The sequence below is a fragment of the Rhinolophus hipposideros genome (assembly GCF_964194185.1).
Source record: "Rhinolophus hipposideros genome assembly, chromosome: 15".
Classification (NCBI taxonomy): domain Eukaryota; kingdom Metazoa; phylum Chordata; class Mammalia; order Chiroptera; family Rhinolophidae; genus Rhinolophus; species Rhinolophus hipposideros.
The window spans coordinates 816,994-830,313 of record NC_138061.1 but is presented as its reverse complement, the minus strand read 5'-3'; the positions used below and the strand labels follow the sequence as shown (position 1 = coordinate 830,313).

Below are 13,320 nucleotides of genomic sequence, written 5' to 3'. Positions count from 1 at the left end.
GACGCCAAGATGGAGGGGAGTGAAGGGGCTTGCCCAGCCCCCCGCAGCTCTGGGGCAGAGCTGCAACAGAAATGCAGGTCCCCTAGCAAGTTCAGTCCCTCAAATGAACTGGCCCCCCGAAGTCAGACAGGGTTAGAATGACAGGAGAGGGGGGTGAGGGCAAGAGGGAAAGCTGGCCCTTGCTTCTGGCGTGAGGAAGAGGCGCAGGGAGTTAGTTCTGCACACGCCCGACCCCTGCCAGTCAGTGACGACGCCTCTAGACTCCAGGGGACGGGCGGGGACAGCGGCGTTTAACATCTTCTGTGTCACAACTATGGTTATCAGGTGAAATTACCTGGCACTTTGTTAAATTGCCCTCTTATTTTCTTTTTCCTTTTCTCTGCACACCAAATTTGACACATTAATTGGCTGTTTTAATCTAAAAAAATTCACCAGCAAGTCTCACATCGCCATAGCAACCGTGCAGCCCAGTCAAGGCGAGTCACCAGCACAGCACTGTCACCCCTTTGAGCCCGTCTGCAGTGGGGCGGGAAAGCCGTGGGACACTGTCTGCAGGGCTGAACGGGGTGACTCTACACCCTAGCCTGGAGAAGAGGTGGGGGTCAGCGGACATGGCTCCCCTCCCGCAAGACTTCCACCTCCTTTCCAAACCCCATTCTTTCCATCTAAATAAAGCCGTGGCCTTCATGCCAATTGCACACAGCATCCTCTCTGCAGACACGTGCTGTGACTCTGAGCCGTATGTGCCCTGATGGACGCACAAACATGGAATCAAAGGGGACACAGACACCGACCCCGTAAGGAACGTCCCGCCTGCGTGCCCAGGGACAGACGTGGCCTCCTGATCTCACCAAAGCTCAGGAAAGTCCAAATCATGTGCTCAGTTTGGGGGTGTGGCCCCCACGCCCAGTGATAAGCAGGTGATGGATAGCCACATGTCCTAAGGTAGCCAAAGTCAGTTACCTGCCTCTCACAAGCCGAGAAAGGCTGCTGCCTCTGCCACCGTGTACAGGCGAGTGGGGGTGGGGGGTGCTAAATAATTCTCTAATCAGATTGCCAGCATCACAGATAGATTCTGTACTCTTTTTGCCTTTTAATGATCCTTGAATCCTGAGATATAACATACTGTGAACAAGCAGGAAAATTCTACCTGAAAAAGCTGAAGGCCGCGTCTGTGCTCTATTTCTACCGCGATTTCTCTACTTCTGCGTTCTCTGCCTTGGAGAGTGTAAGGCTAAGGCACGGAAGAGTGGCCAGCTCTCGGCCGACACCAGCAAATGCTGAAATCAGATGTGTCCTCATCCTGCCGTCAGAAGCTAGATGTAACTCTGCTTCCTGATTGGTTCCTGATTCACTCTGGGCTTTCTCTGAATATTTATGTTAAAAACAAAAACGTATAACCTATGAAACACGTGCAGCAGTAACTTCTGCTGTCCCAAAGTTCAGAACAATGACAGGCCGTCCCAGGCCAGACGGGCCTGTGTGACTGGTCCTGAATGGGAGGGTGGCCAGGAGGCCCCTGGGAGCAGACAGCAGGTTCCCTGCCCATCACTGTCTGACAATCACGGCGCAGGGCCTGCACACTCACCAACACTGGCCTGAGGCAAGACTTGTAATTTCCTATAATGCTTAAATTATTTATCAGAAACAAAGAGCTTGGGCTCTCAAGCTGAGCTGTGCTCTAAAATTACACAAGATCCATCATACCTTTGCAGGCTGCCTACAGATGAAAAAATTGCATTTTTCGCTATTTTAAGAAAATGTCAAAAAACATCAAATGTGTCATCACTGCACCGTTTGAATGATCTGTACAGCATCTGTAGAAAAGGGCTGTGTTTGCGTGTGAATGTCACAGTGCCCCAAGGCAGCGTGCTGCCACCTCCTCTCTGGTGCTAGGGCCAAGATCCTGCGTCTGAACAGACTGGTGCCTGTCACCTGCTTTCCACCAGCACCCACCTCTGTGTGGCCACACCTGTCCTCTGGGTGGGCAGCTTTACCTGCAGGAGGGCCTGAGGGCAAACTAGTTTCCCAAGGGCAGGTCTTTGCACAAAGGCAAGACCGTCTGTCTCCACCGCATGAGTGCAAAGCTTGGGCACGCGGTGGCCACGTGGCCGTCACCCTGGAGACTGAGAGGGCCGCCTCGTGCCACCTGTGGGGCGTGGCGTCTTCCTTCGCAAAGTTGGCACTGCACAGGTGCAGGGTAATGAAGCAAGCCGCACACTGCCCCTCACAGAAAATGAGAACATACAGCCTTTGGTGTGGCGCCTAAGCCCGGGGCCGCGCAACCCCAGACACGCAAACACCGGACACAGCAGATACCGGCGGGCGCCCTGGACACGCATGGGCACCGCAGGCACAGTCTGCGAGTTTCCTCGGAAACCGAGCCGCCCCGGGACGCCTTCCCGCCTGGCTGGGTGCGGTGTCCGGACGCGAGGAAATCCTACTGCCAGCGGCCCCCGTGCCCCCGTGCGCAGCGCTTGGGATCCCCGTGCTGCCCCCGGGAGCGGCCCCGAGTCCCCGCGTGGGGCCCAACTCACCTTCCTCCTTGTCGTCAAAAACCGGCCTCCGCGCGCTGGCTGCTGACACGGAGGAGCCCATCCTCTTCTTCCACTTGCTCCACGCAAACAGCGGGCGCGGCTGCGCGCGGGCATCGCCGGAGTCGCGGGCTCGGGGCTGGCCGGCGGGGGGCGGCTGCAGGGCCGGGGGCGCGTCGGGACCCGCAGGGCGCGCGCGGCCGGGGGGCGGAGAGCCCGGGGGCGCCGAGGCGCTGCTGCCCCTGCGTTCGGCGCCGCTCCTCATTGCTGGGCCTGGGTGCGCGCTGCGGCCGGAGCCCGGGGCATGGCCCTCCCGCCGGGCCGGGCGCGGCAGTGGGCGCGGCAGTGGGAGCCCGCGCTGCGCCCCAGCCTCCGCGCTCGCGGGCCCGGGAGGCCGTGCGGGCTCCGCCGACGGAGAGCGCGCGGGGGCGGGCCCGGGGCGGGGCCGGCGGGGGGGGTCGGGGCGAGGCCGCGCGCCGGGGGCGGAGACAGGGCGGCGCTGGCGTGGGGTGCGGCGCGCCGCGCGGGGCACCGCCGATCACCTCCGCGGGGGCTAGGCACGCGACACGGACCGCGCCGGGCGGCGGGTAACACCGGGGGAGGAAAGGCCATGGTCCCGTCTGGGTGTCCTGGGGGCCCCCAAAGGGTGGCGTTTCGGGGACAGAGATAGCTCCATCCGGCAAGGCGGCGCAGACTGTGGGGTCTCCTTGGGCCTCCCCACCCGAGACGCCTTCGTTCGTGAACAGAGCGGGCCCTCGGACTGCCGCTGCCGGATCTGGGGAACCTCAAACCTCAGCCTGCGGCTCTGAGCCTCGCGAGCCCACACGAGGCCACGATGCGGCGCTGAGCTGGGGCCGAAGCTCGGTCGTGCCCAGGACTCGCGGCCCGGAGGTGCCCGGCGGTGCGAACCCCGCCCTGGGGCCGCAGGCAGCACGCGAGGCTGCGCTGGGGGGGGGGCCTGGGCTGCAGGACGGGGGCGGGGCGAGGCGGGGACGGTGCGCGAACCCGTTCCCACGCGGCTGTCACAGAGCCGGGCTGCAAACGCGCACGGGGGGCTTCTCGCTCAGTCTCCAGGGAGCACATGCACCCGCGCTCTCCAGGTCCCATTTGCTGGGTCCCTGGTCCTCCTCCCAACGCGGCCAGCAGGGCACCGGTTCTGAGTAGGAGCCCCTGGCGCAGGTCCAGGCCGCAGGCCTGCCAGGGAACCGTGTACCTGAGTCACCCAGGGTCCCTCGGCCCTGCCCAGGCCTGACAGGGGACAGGGCACTGACCCCTGGGCTCTGCCCCTGCGCACACAGCCATGTGCAACCCGCGAGTTAAGCCCTGGGCACAGCGGACATCCCAGAGGACCTCGGCCGGTTCAGTATTGTCTAGTGCCCTGCGCCTAACACTGTCACTGGAGAATCGTTTCTGTATGTATGGGTTGACTTTGGCTTTTGGAAGCCTTTGCCTCAAGTTCTGCCTCCTGGCCAGACCAAGGAGCCAGCAATTCCTTCCTCCCCCACCAAGTCCTGGAAGGACCTTCTGCCGCCCCATGTGGTTTGTAGACCATGCGTGGTCACCCCTGTGGGTCTCTCCCGCCCGGCCCGCCGCCACATCCTTCAGTCTCCCTGGGCTGTCCTGCTCTAGCAGCTCCTCATCTGGCTTGCCCTCTCCTCTTGTGGTACAAAGCCTCCTCCTGCCATGGTGTGGGGGTACATCTGTCCCCACGGCACCTTTGAAATTTGGTGTGGCTCCTCCATCTGCTTGGCCCATGAAATGTGAGCAGAGGTGACCAGTGTCATTTCTGGGCCACACCTTAGGGGCCAGTGTCCGGCTGCCCACGCACCTCCTACAGACCACCTGCCCACTCGTGAGAACAAGGAGGACCCACAAGTGTGTTAAACCATTGACAAGGGGGTTACGTCACCTGGTGTAACCTAGGTCAGCACCACCCACCATCTCCCGCAGACCAGCTGTGCATTCCACCAGAGATGAGTTTCCAGCCCCCATGTTGGGCTTAGCCCTGTGTCCTTGGCTCCGTCTCACAGCTGCCACTTCAGGGAGGTACACTGATGGCGCCTGCACAAAGCAGCTACTCCAGGATTCGTCCCGCCAGGGAGTACCTGCAGGATATTTGGAGGCGGGAGCTCCCGACGCAGGGAGGTGCCCTCAGAACCTGCCAAAGCCACTGCGGCCTTGGATTCTCCAGGGCAGACTGATCACACTTCTCTATCTCCTCTCCTCTGAGACCCCTAAAGGGGCAGAAAGGACTATAGAGGTGTAACCCTGCACCTCAGAGAGGGAACAAGAGAAGGGATGTAAGTAGGAAAACATGTTAATGGAGTAAGAGGTCGGCTGGCAAAATTACTGTGTGCATGGGAGAGATGGAGGCTTGGAGGTAACAGGGCCACAGGGTGCAAGGGCCTAACCACAGGGAAGGGGCTGGCAAGGCTGCAGGGAGCAGGAGAGCCCCAGGGTGCCTCCCCACCCTGGGCAATTGGGGCTGGACAGTCCCCTGAATAGAGGACCAGGGGCTCCTGATTTAGGGTCACCAGGCCCAACAGAAGGCAGAATAAAGGGATCTGCAGGGTTGGTGGGGACATCTGCACACTGAACTGAGAGCCCTGCACGCCACGCCAGGCACCTGCTCTCAGCCAGAGAAACGGAGCAGGACCCCAGACTCCCCTGGGCCCTTAGATGGGGGGCTCTTTCAAGTCCTACGGCTGGCCTACGGGCTCAGAGCACAACTGTCTCTGTGTCCTGGGGCCGCTGTCCCGCCCAGCACAGGCCTGGAGGTGCATGAGGATTGGATGGCGTGAGCCAGGTCCGGCTCAAAGACAGGAACACGGTGTGGATGGGAGACAGAACACGCAGGAGCTGCCTCAGCTGAGAGCAGACCAGGGCTCTGTACCCTGAGGGTGACTGTGACGTCCTCGAGGACTGAAGGGACTAAGGCTGGACCAGGGGCCAACAGTGAAGGCGAAGGGGGCAGCGAGGCCAACAGAGTGACCTTGGGTGTCCATGCCGGTGAGGAACGTCCTCCGTCCTGTTCCAGGAACTGCAGACCATCATGCCCAGTAATCAGATAAGTGGGTCTACAACGTCCAGTGATCAGGCGCACGCAGACAGGCCTGTGGGCAGCGTGTGACCACGGGACTGCTCTAGCTGGGGTGGTCAGGCAGGGGTCTGAGCAGGGACCATGGCGCTGAGACCTGAGCATAAACAAGGAGCCCTCTGAAGCCCAGGGCCCAGGGACTGCCAGGACACTGGCCCCGAGGTCGAAAGGAGCTAGTGTACGACGGAAGACGTGGCCGCAGGGGGACAGTAGACCCCCTGAGACGGGGAGTGTGCAGAGGGGCTGGGACCACTTGGGTTTGCAGCTCAGTCCCTGACACCCACGCGCGAGTGTCCCATAATTTGTCCAAAAGCCGTGCATCTGGGGGAGGACGGCTTTGACACTGAGTCAGCAATGGTCCCCTAAGTGGCACAGTGTGGGCTCCTGGTTTCCATGTGTACCTTGTCTTGTTTTCGCTCGGAAATGAACACTGCCCGCACCTGTGTACATAGTCCTGCATGAAACTCCCTTCAGAATGCCTGATCTGAATGTGCTGTTTCCTGCTGGGACAGCTCCAGAACAGGGCCCAGGAAACAGAAAGCAAGCTCGGGGCGGATTGGGATTGTGGTGGCTCACCTGGTGGAGGACCCACGGCTAGCGCCTTCCCATAGGAGGTGCAAGGTCACGGTGGGACAGGGACGAAGTACATGTACGAGGCCAGGACCTAAAGTCACTGCTGGGATACTTGGCTGCTTGGTGACAGTCTGGATTCTCGGGGCCGCCTGACTTCTTCTGATGACTAGAGAGTGAGCAGCAGCCAGGCCACGGTAGGAACCCTCCAGCCCTGCGGTCGTGGGACAGGACAGCCACTCAGACAGCTTAAGTCCATCACTCTCCTAATGTGTCAGTTCCCAGGGCTGCTGTCACAGAGAACACAAACTGGTGGCCAAAGTCAACAGGAATCCATTCTCTTACACCAGAATTCAAGGTGTCAGCAGGGTTGGTTCCTTCTGGAGGCTCAGAAGGAGCATCTGGTCCCAGCCGCTCTCCAGCTTCTGAGGGATAAACATAGAGAGTGTTCCGACACTGGAATAGGGCTCAGCACTAAAAGGATGTGGTGACATGGCGGGACCTCAAAACTAATATAAAATGAAAAAAGCCAGATGGAAGACCACTTACATGAAACGTGCAGGGGAAAATGTACAGAGACAAAGCATTTCAGCCCTTGCCTGGGGCTGGAGGGGGCCACAGGGCTGACCACACAGACGTGGGAACTTGGGATGATGGAGCAAATGGAGCCGTTCTAGAGCTGGGGTGTGGTGCCGGCTACACAACTCTACAAATTTACTAAAAATCACTGAACTGTCTCTTTGCAATGGGCTGTCCTCAAGGGTGTTTTTGTTTCAGTTTGTCACTTTCCACCTTTATCAAGGTATAGTTTACACACTATAAAACTCATTGTACCTCAAAAGGCAATTTTAAAGAACTTGCAGGCGGGAGGGTGGCTGAACGGCTCCGTTGGTAGGACCAAAGTACATGCTTGCTTGACTGGGGACCCCCGGGAGGGAGCTGGCCTTGGTCGTCTAGGCCGTCATTCAAGACAGCAGTGTAGAGGGGTAACGTGACTCTGGCTGTCCCCATGATGGTGCTACATGACCGGCCATCCCAAGGCTAGTGGTTTCCCCGCCAAGCACTTGTGTGAAGCTCACACACCTGTGATTGGCTGAGGTCGGGCTGATCTCGCGAGGCTTGGCTCCCAGCCACAGATTCAGCTTAGGTCTGTTCTCTGGTCTCTTGTCCTTCTGGGACCAGCAGGCCCCCCACGTGCTTCCCACAAGAACACAGCGGTGCGAGGACGCTCAGAACACTGCTATGTCCTGTCTGCTAGCGTCACGGAGGGGTATGGACAGCACCTGGGGCTGCGCGTGTGGGCTGGCGGGAAAATGTGACATGGGGAGCAGGGTTCAAACGTCACGGGCACCCGTGGTCTCCAAAGGGCAGGGAGATTCACTGACACACGCCTCAGAGCTTGTGTCACAGCCACTCACATTTGGATGGGACTGCCAGAGACAGTCACAAATGACACTTTTACAGTGTGACATGAAACCGGGGTCCAGCAGTCACATTAAGGACTAATGTGGAGCTCTGAAGGAGAGCCCACCTGCATTTGGGTAGAATTCTGTTTGTTCTGTAGTTGAAGTCACACATTCTTACACTATGTGGCTGAATTACTAGTCCTTTTCTTTTTCTTTTACATGTTTTAAAAACCACCTGCACTGAGGCTTGAGCACCTCAGGGACAGGCAGCTGGGAGCAAAGTCTGGCTTTCACTCAATAGCTGTGTGGCCTTGGCAGGTCCTTAACCTCTCTGAGCTTGACTTTCCTCAACTCTGCCAGCCAGGGTACACACTAGGTAACCAACCACCCCAAATGGCAAAAAAGCAAGGCTCAAAAGTGTCTAGCTATTAGGCAACTGACACTCTTTATCTGACACTTGCTGTTTTGGCTTTAAAAAAAAACATCTCCTTTAAAAAATTCTCTTACTCTGAATCAGATTTGTCTGGAGAGTGCCACGTTTCCTTTGAACTGTGTGATCTGTGAATAACCAGAACACAAATGCAGCAGGTGACTCCATGTGCCAGGCTTCTTCCTGTATCCTCAGGTGCCCTCCCGTGCCGCAGTGTACACTGAGTACAGGCAGGGACACGTGGGGTCAGAGTCTCTGGTGCCAGACCACGTGGAAGTATCATGAAGTATCGGCTTCCGGCCCACACCTGGCTCGCAGAGCGTCCAAAACATGGTGGAGAAGGAGGCCAGGACAGTCTCCTGGGAGGCGGGGCCCATGCTCCCTTCAGAATATTCCTCCAAACACGTCCACGTGTGACATCACGTGGGCTCCGTATGTGGTAAGGAGTCATTCTGTCTTATTCTGTCATTCATCACCCACCCAACAGCAAATGTGACTTAAACTCTGGTCCACATCTTGTTCCTGGGGAGCATGCTGGGCTCACAGGTCTTTGTATTTCACAATTCTACCTTTTCCAGGGACAAGGTGGGCGAGGCGGCCATCACCAGCTCATGCTTCTCTGAGCCTGAGGCCGGTCACCTCTGGCAGCCGGACTAGCCTGTCCCAACCCAGCTGCTGTGACACAGAAGAGCTCACAAGCCATCCGGTTACAGTCTTGTCAGGAGCACTCAGCACAGACCTAAGTAAAACAATTAAACCTCAGAAACCCCTCGGGCTGGTCAAGGACGAGGGCCATGTGAGGGGAGATGTGCGGGGACCTTGTCCCCCATCCTTGCTTCTGAGGCAGTTCTACACAAATTCTCCTGACGTCTTCAGAAGAAAGGGGCAGTCCAATGTTCTGCATCTTCTAGGTTTCTGGAGTTCTCCTCAGTCCTTTCAAGAGGCTTCTCAAGTGCTTAGCTGACCTATTCATTTGTGAAGCTACTAAGCTAAGGCAAGTTTTACAACCCACGCCACCATACTCTCCCCAGGAGGTGGCACTGTCATTTTTCCATTGTCAGTGTGTGACCAGTCTCTGTAAGGACCGGTCAGCCATGTGCCTCCCATAGACTCGCACCCCCAGTCCCACCCCCACCAGGCAGCAGACCCCAGTGGAAAGGTGCTGGGCCTGCAGCCCAGAGGCTGGGTCAGTGTGCCTGCCAGGGATGGAGACAAGGTGACACTCACTGTCCAGCCTGCTGTGACCCAGTGTGGAGGGCCTCGTGCTCCATGGATGTCGGGCCAGGCCGGGGATCAGCGCCGTCATGGTTACGGGTACAGTTCTTGTCAGCTTGTGAGCTTGCTGCTGTAGAGGCCCCAGAAAGGCCCCTGTGGGGAAATCAGTGTCCTACTTTAGGGTCTGTGTTCCCCCTGAGAACTGCGTGGAAGGAGGCAGGTGGCCAGAGACGTGGCGCCGCCCTGGAGGCCCCGAGCTGGGCGTGCAGCCAGGCCCCCCCCTACTCCCCCCGATGCAGCCACTGTGGCCTCGCTGCTCCTCCTCAGTGTCACCCGTGTGAAAGCAGGGGGACACTCCCTCCCTCCCACATTATCGACAGGAGCACTGGACATTTGGGGGCCTGTCTCCCTGCTTACTCACGCGAGGCTCACAGCCAGGTGACAACATCCTTCCGTGGCACCCATTTTACAGACGAGCGAAGCAGGCACCTGGGGCTCTAAGTGGACACAGGGAAAGCCCAGTCACCTTGCAGGGACGGCACTGCTGCCCTGCATGTGCTCATAGAAGATTCTGCTTCAGCCTCGGAAAGGAGAGGGGGGCAGAGCCGGAGACCAGCAACATGGCGGAGGGGCTGTGACATATGTTGGGGGACACCTTTGAAGAGCAAGCTGCCCTCCACCCAAGGGCTTCTGGTGAGTGGGGTTTTTGAACACCTTGAAGAGGCCTGGATTTTGAGAATGGGTCGATGCAGAGTAAGAGGAGGGCAGAAGGCGGGGGCCATGCAGAAGCCAGCCCTCCCTCCACCCACTGCCGCGCCCTCACGAGCCTGAGGTCCAGGAGCCTGACAGAGGGTGGATGGGTCCCCCAGGCCACGGGACTGGCACAGTGGGGCAGACTATGGGGCTAAACCCAAATCTCGAGGCCAGGGGGCCGGGGCCCAGGAGCTGAGCGAATCAGAGGCAAGTGCAGCCCGGCTGAGAAGCTGGCGAGCGTCTGCGGTCCTCCTGTGGTCTGATGTGGGGCCCCTCACCCCTCTGGCACAGTCCATCCCCGTGCCATGCTCAGAGCCCGGTGCGCGGGGACAGAAGGGCATCTGTTCTTTGCTGTCTTAATTCTTTTCGAGGAATGATGACACATTTCAACTGACAGCCACAGCAGGCAGAGCAGAGCCTGCTGATATGCTCAGAGCATCTTCCAAAAAATAACTGTAGCCCTTCTGAAATCTGTGCAACTTACCTAGGGATGCTTATCGTCCTTATTTTCAACTGTCTATACAGTAGGTTGCAAGTTTTTTTAAGGGTTACTTTGCTTTCCTCTTGATGTAGAAGAATATTAGTCACTGAAAACTATCAAGCTTTCCTTGTATTAGGTTGGTGCACAAGTAACTGCAGTTTTTGCCATTGTTTTTAACCTTTTAAACCGCAATGACTTGTGCACCAACCTAATAGCATTTTCACACCAAGGTATTGAACAGAAAACTAAAATGGAGCAAAACTCTTCTTTTGTCCTTTGCTTGTAAAACATTTACTTCCTCTGGGCAGAAGGCATTGTAAGCTCGTGCTTAGCAGCCTTCCACAATTCCTTCCACCCATGGCTACAACAGATCATTTTGAAAAGAAAATTTAAAAATAACCCAAACACTTCCACAGATCAAAAGTGAAACAAATATCAGTCTGCAGGACTGTGACTTTGGGCCTAAGGGACTCTGGGTCCAGAAACAGGCAAACGTGCTGGGCACGCCAGCCCTGAACAGCAAAGGGTCCAAGACCACCCAAACTGAGGGCTAGAAACAGCCTCCCACCTCTATAAGAGAGGCTGAGAAAGAAATCAGCTTGTGCGGTGATTACCTGACTCACCAACTGGGCAGTCCTGAAGCTGGTACTTGCTGGTCCGTGATGAGGTCTGCAGTGGTGTGGTCAGCAGGACTCCTGGGTGGGACACATCGCTGCCTCAGAGCCCCAAGACTGGACAGAGGCACCTGTGAGACCAGCACCCATGGAAGGGTGAGACGGAGAGAAAACGGGACACAAACCCCTCACTTAGGGTGAGCTGGCAAGCTTAAATTCCAAAACATGTAAAAAAGGAAAAACATAAGAATCAGCAGATGAATTCAGCCCAGATGAAATGAAAACAACAGAGTCGTCTGAAAATTAAAATAATAGAGCAGACTTTAGGATTCTCATAGTGGATAAGGAGAAAACACACAAAAATTTAAAAGTGATTATAATACGAAAACTGGGAAAAATAAAATACGAACAAGTGGACATAGAAAAGAAAATTAGAAAGTAAAAACGAAGTCATTTAAAAGAACTCAATAGACAAGACAAACTCTTACACCCGTGGAGACAGATTTAGTGAACTGGAAGAGTGTTCACCCAGAACACAGGGAAAAATCAGGAAGAGTGGTTTTGAGACGTGGAGAATAGACTGAGTGATTTCAACCTACTCTCTTATAGGAGGTCCAGAATTAGAGAATCAAATTCAGGGTGCAGAGATGCTATGTGACAGAATGACTGGAAGGGTCCAGAATGGAAGGCATCAGATCTCAGGTAGAAAGTACGTATCAAGTGCCAAGCAGTGTAATTGAAAATCCACACTTAGAATCACTGCAGTGACATTTCAGAACAAGGACACAGAAAGGAAAGACAGACTTTCTTCACAGAAACAGCAATTAGCTGTACAGAAAACTTCTCATCAGCAACAATGGCTTCCAGAGTGTAATGTCTTTAAAAATTTGTATAGAAAACAATTGCCAACAAGGAGTTCTATACCAGCAAAACCATCACGCGAGAGTGAGGTCTAAATAAAGACTTCATACATTCATAGACTTGGAAGAAGCACCCTTTTGAGCCTCATGGTGTCTCCCCTCTCAAGCAGGAATGTCTGCAGCCTGTCCCACCGCAGCAGGTCACCTGAAAGCCGCTTTGAAACTCTCTTCTGTCCCTGGATTTGTGTCTCCAGAAACTCCTTCTTTTCTGCCTTCCAAATCTCAAGCGAAAGCCTATTGGTGGCAAATTTAACCTGTAACCGCACTGAAAACGTTCAGGGGAACATAGCTCCCAACATCTCTGCAGAGACAGCGGTGCTGACAGTGCCCAACTGACCAGACCATCCAGCTCCAAGTGGTAGAGCTGTCCACTGAGTCCCTGTGCTGACTGCACTCTTCTCTGAATTTTCTAAACTTTACTCTTCTTGCTTATTTGCGGATGTTTTCTTTTGACCTACTTTCCATTTCACTGATGCTTTCTTCAGCTCTAAGTAATTTGCTAGTGAACGGATCCACTGAGTTTTCCATTTGTTATTGTATTTCTCAGGTCCTGAATTCCAGTTTGATTCTTTGTTATAGTTTCTGGTATCATTCTTTGCTTTTACTTCCTTGAACAAGGTGAGCCCAATTATGTTAAAGTGTATGCTTACTAGCTTCCTTATCTGGACGTCCCACAGGTCAGTTTCCATTTCCTGCTGTGTGTCTTGGATTTAATCATGGGTTCATGTTGCCCTGTGTGTGACACACATTGTACATTTTAATACAATGGGATGACTTGAGATCTCAGATGGTATTTTCTTCATCTCCTAGAGGAAAACTGCTTCTGGTAGAGAGCCAAGGACACAGCACCCTAGATCACCTTAACACAGTCGGGGTTTGATGTGATCTGAAACTGAGCCAGTCCCCACGAGGTTTGGTCTTCCTTGAGTTCACTCTTAGAGCATTTTGGAGCCTCAACTCAAAGCCTGGGGATTTACCAGCCCTTCCCCCTCCATGGTGGTCTCAGAATAACAGCTTATCCCTTTGCTCATTGGTCTGCTGGAAGTTTTGCTCGCGAGCTGGACCTTCCAATGCTTCTAGATAGAAAGATGCTCATGGGGGAAAAGTGACCCCAATGGCCACGCTCACCTTTCTGGAATTCACCTTTGACATTGGCCCCATTATTCTCCACTCCCTTGTTTGTGGAAGGGTTGGTCTGAATGACCTGGCTTGCCATTACGATTGCAGAAAATCAGAGTGATCTTTTTACAGCAAGGTGGATCTTATTTTAAAATCTGTGTAAAACTCTTCAGTGTCTTTA

At 55.3% G+C, this 13,320-nt stretch overlaps 1 protein-coding gene across 6 annotated transcripts in view; it reads right to left on the bottom strand.

The window, feature by feature from the left end:
• STK32C (serine/threonine kinase 32C) overlaps positions 1 to 2,956 on the bottom strand; it is a 51,436-nt gene extending 48,480 nt beyond the window's left edge. For all 6 annotated transcript variants that reach the window (XM_081074854.1, XM_081074855.1, XM_081074856.1 and 3 more), the window contains exon 1: positions 2,538 to 2,956. In XM_081074854.1, coding sequence (XP_080930980.1) covers positions 2,538 to 2,799 — 262 coding nt within the window. In that variant the 5' untranslated portion in view covers positions 2,800 to 2,956. The remainder of the gene's footprint in view (positions 1 to 2,537) is intronic.
• Between the last annotated feature and the right edge of the window lie 10,364 nt (positions 2,957 to 13,320).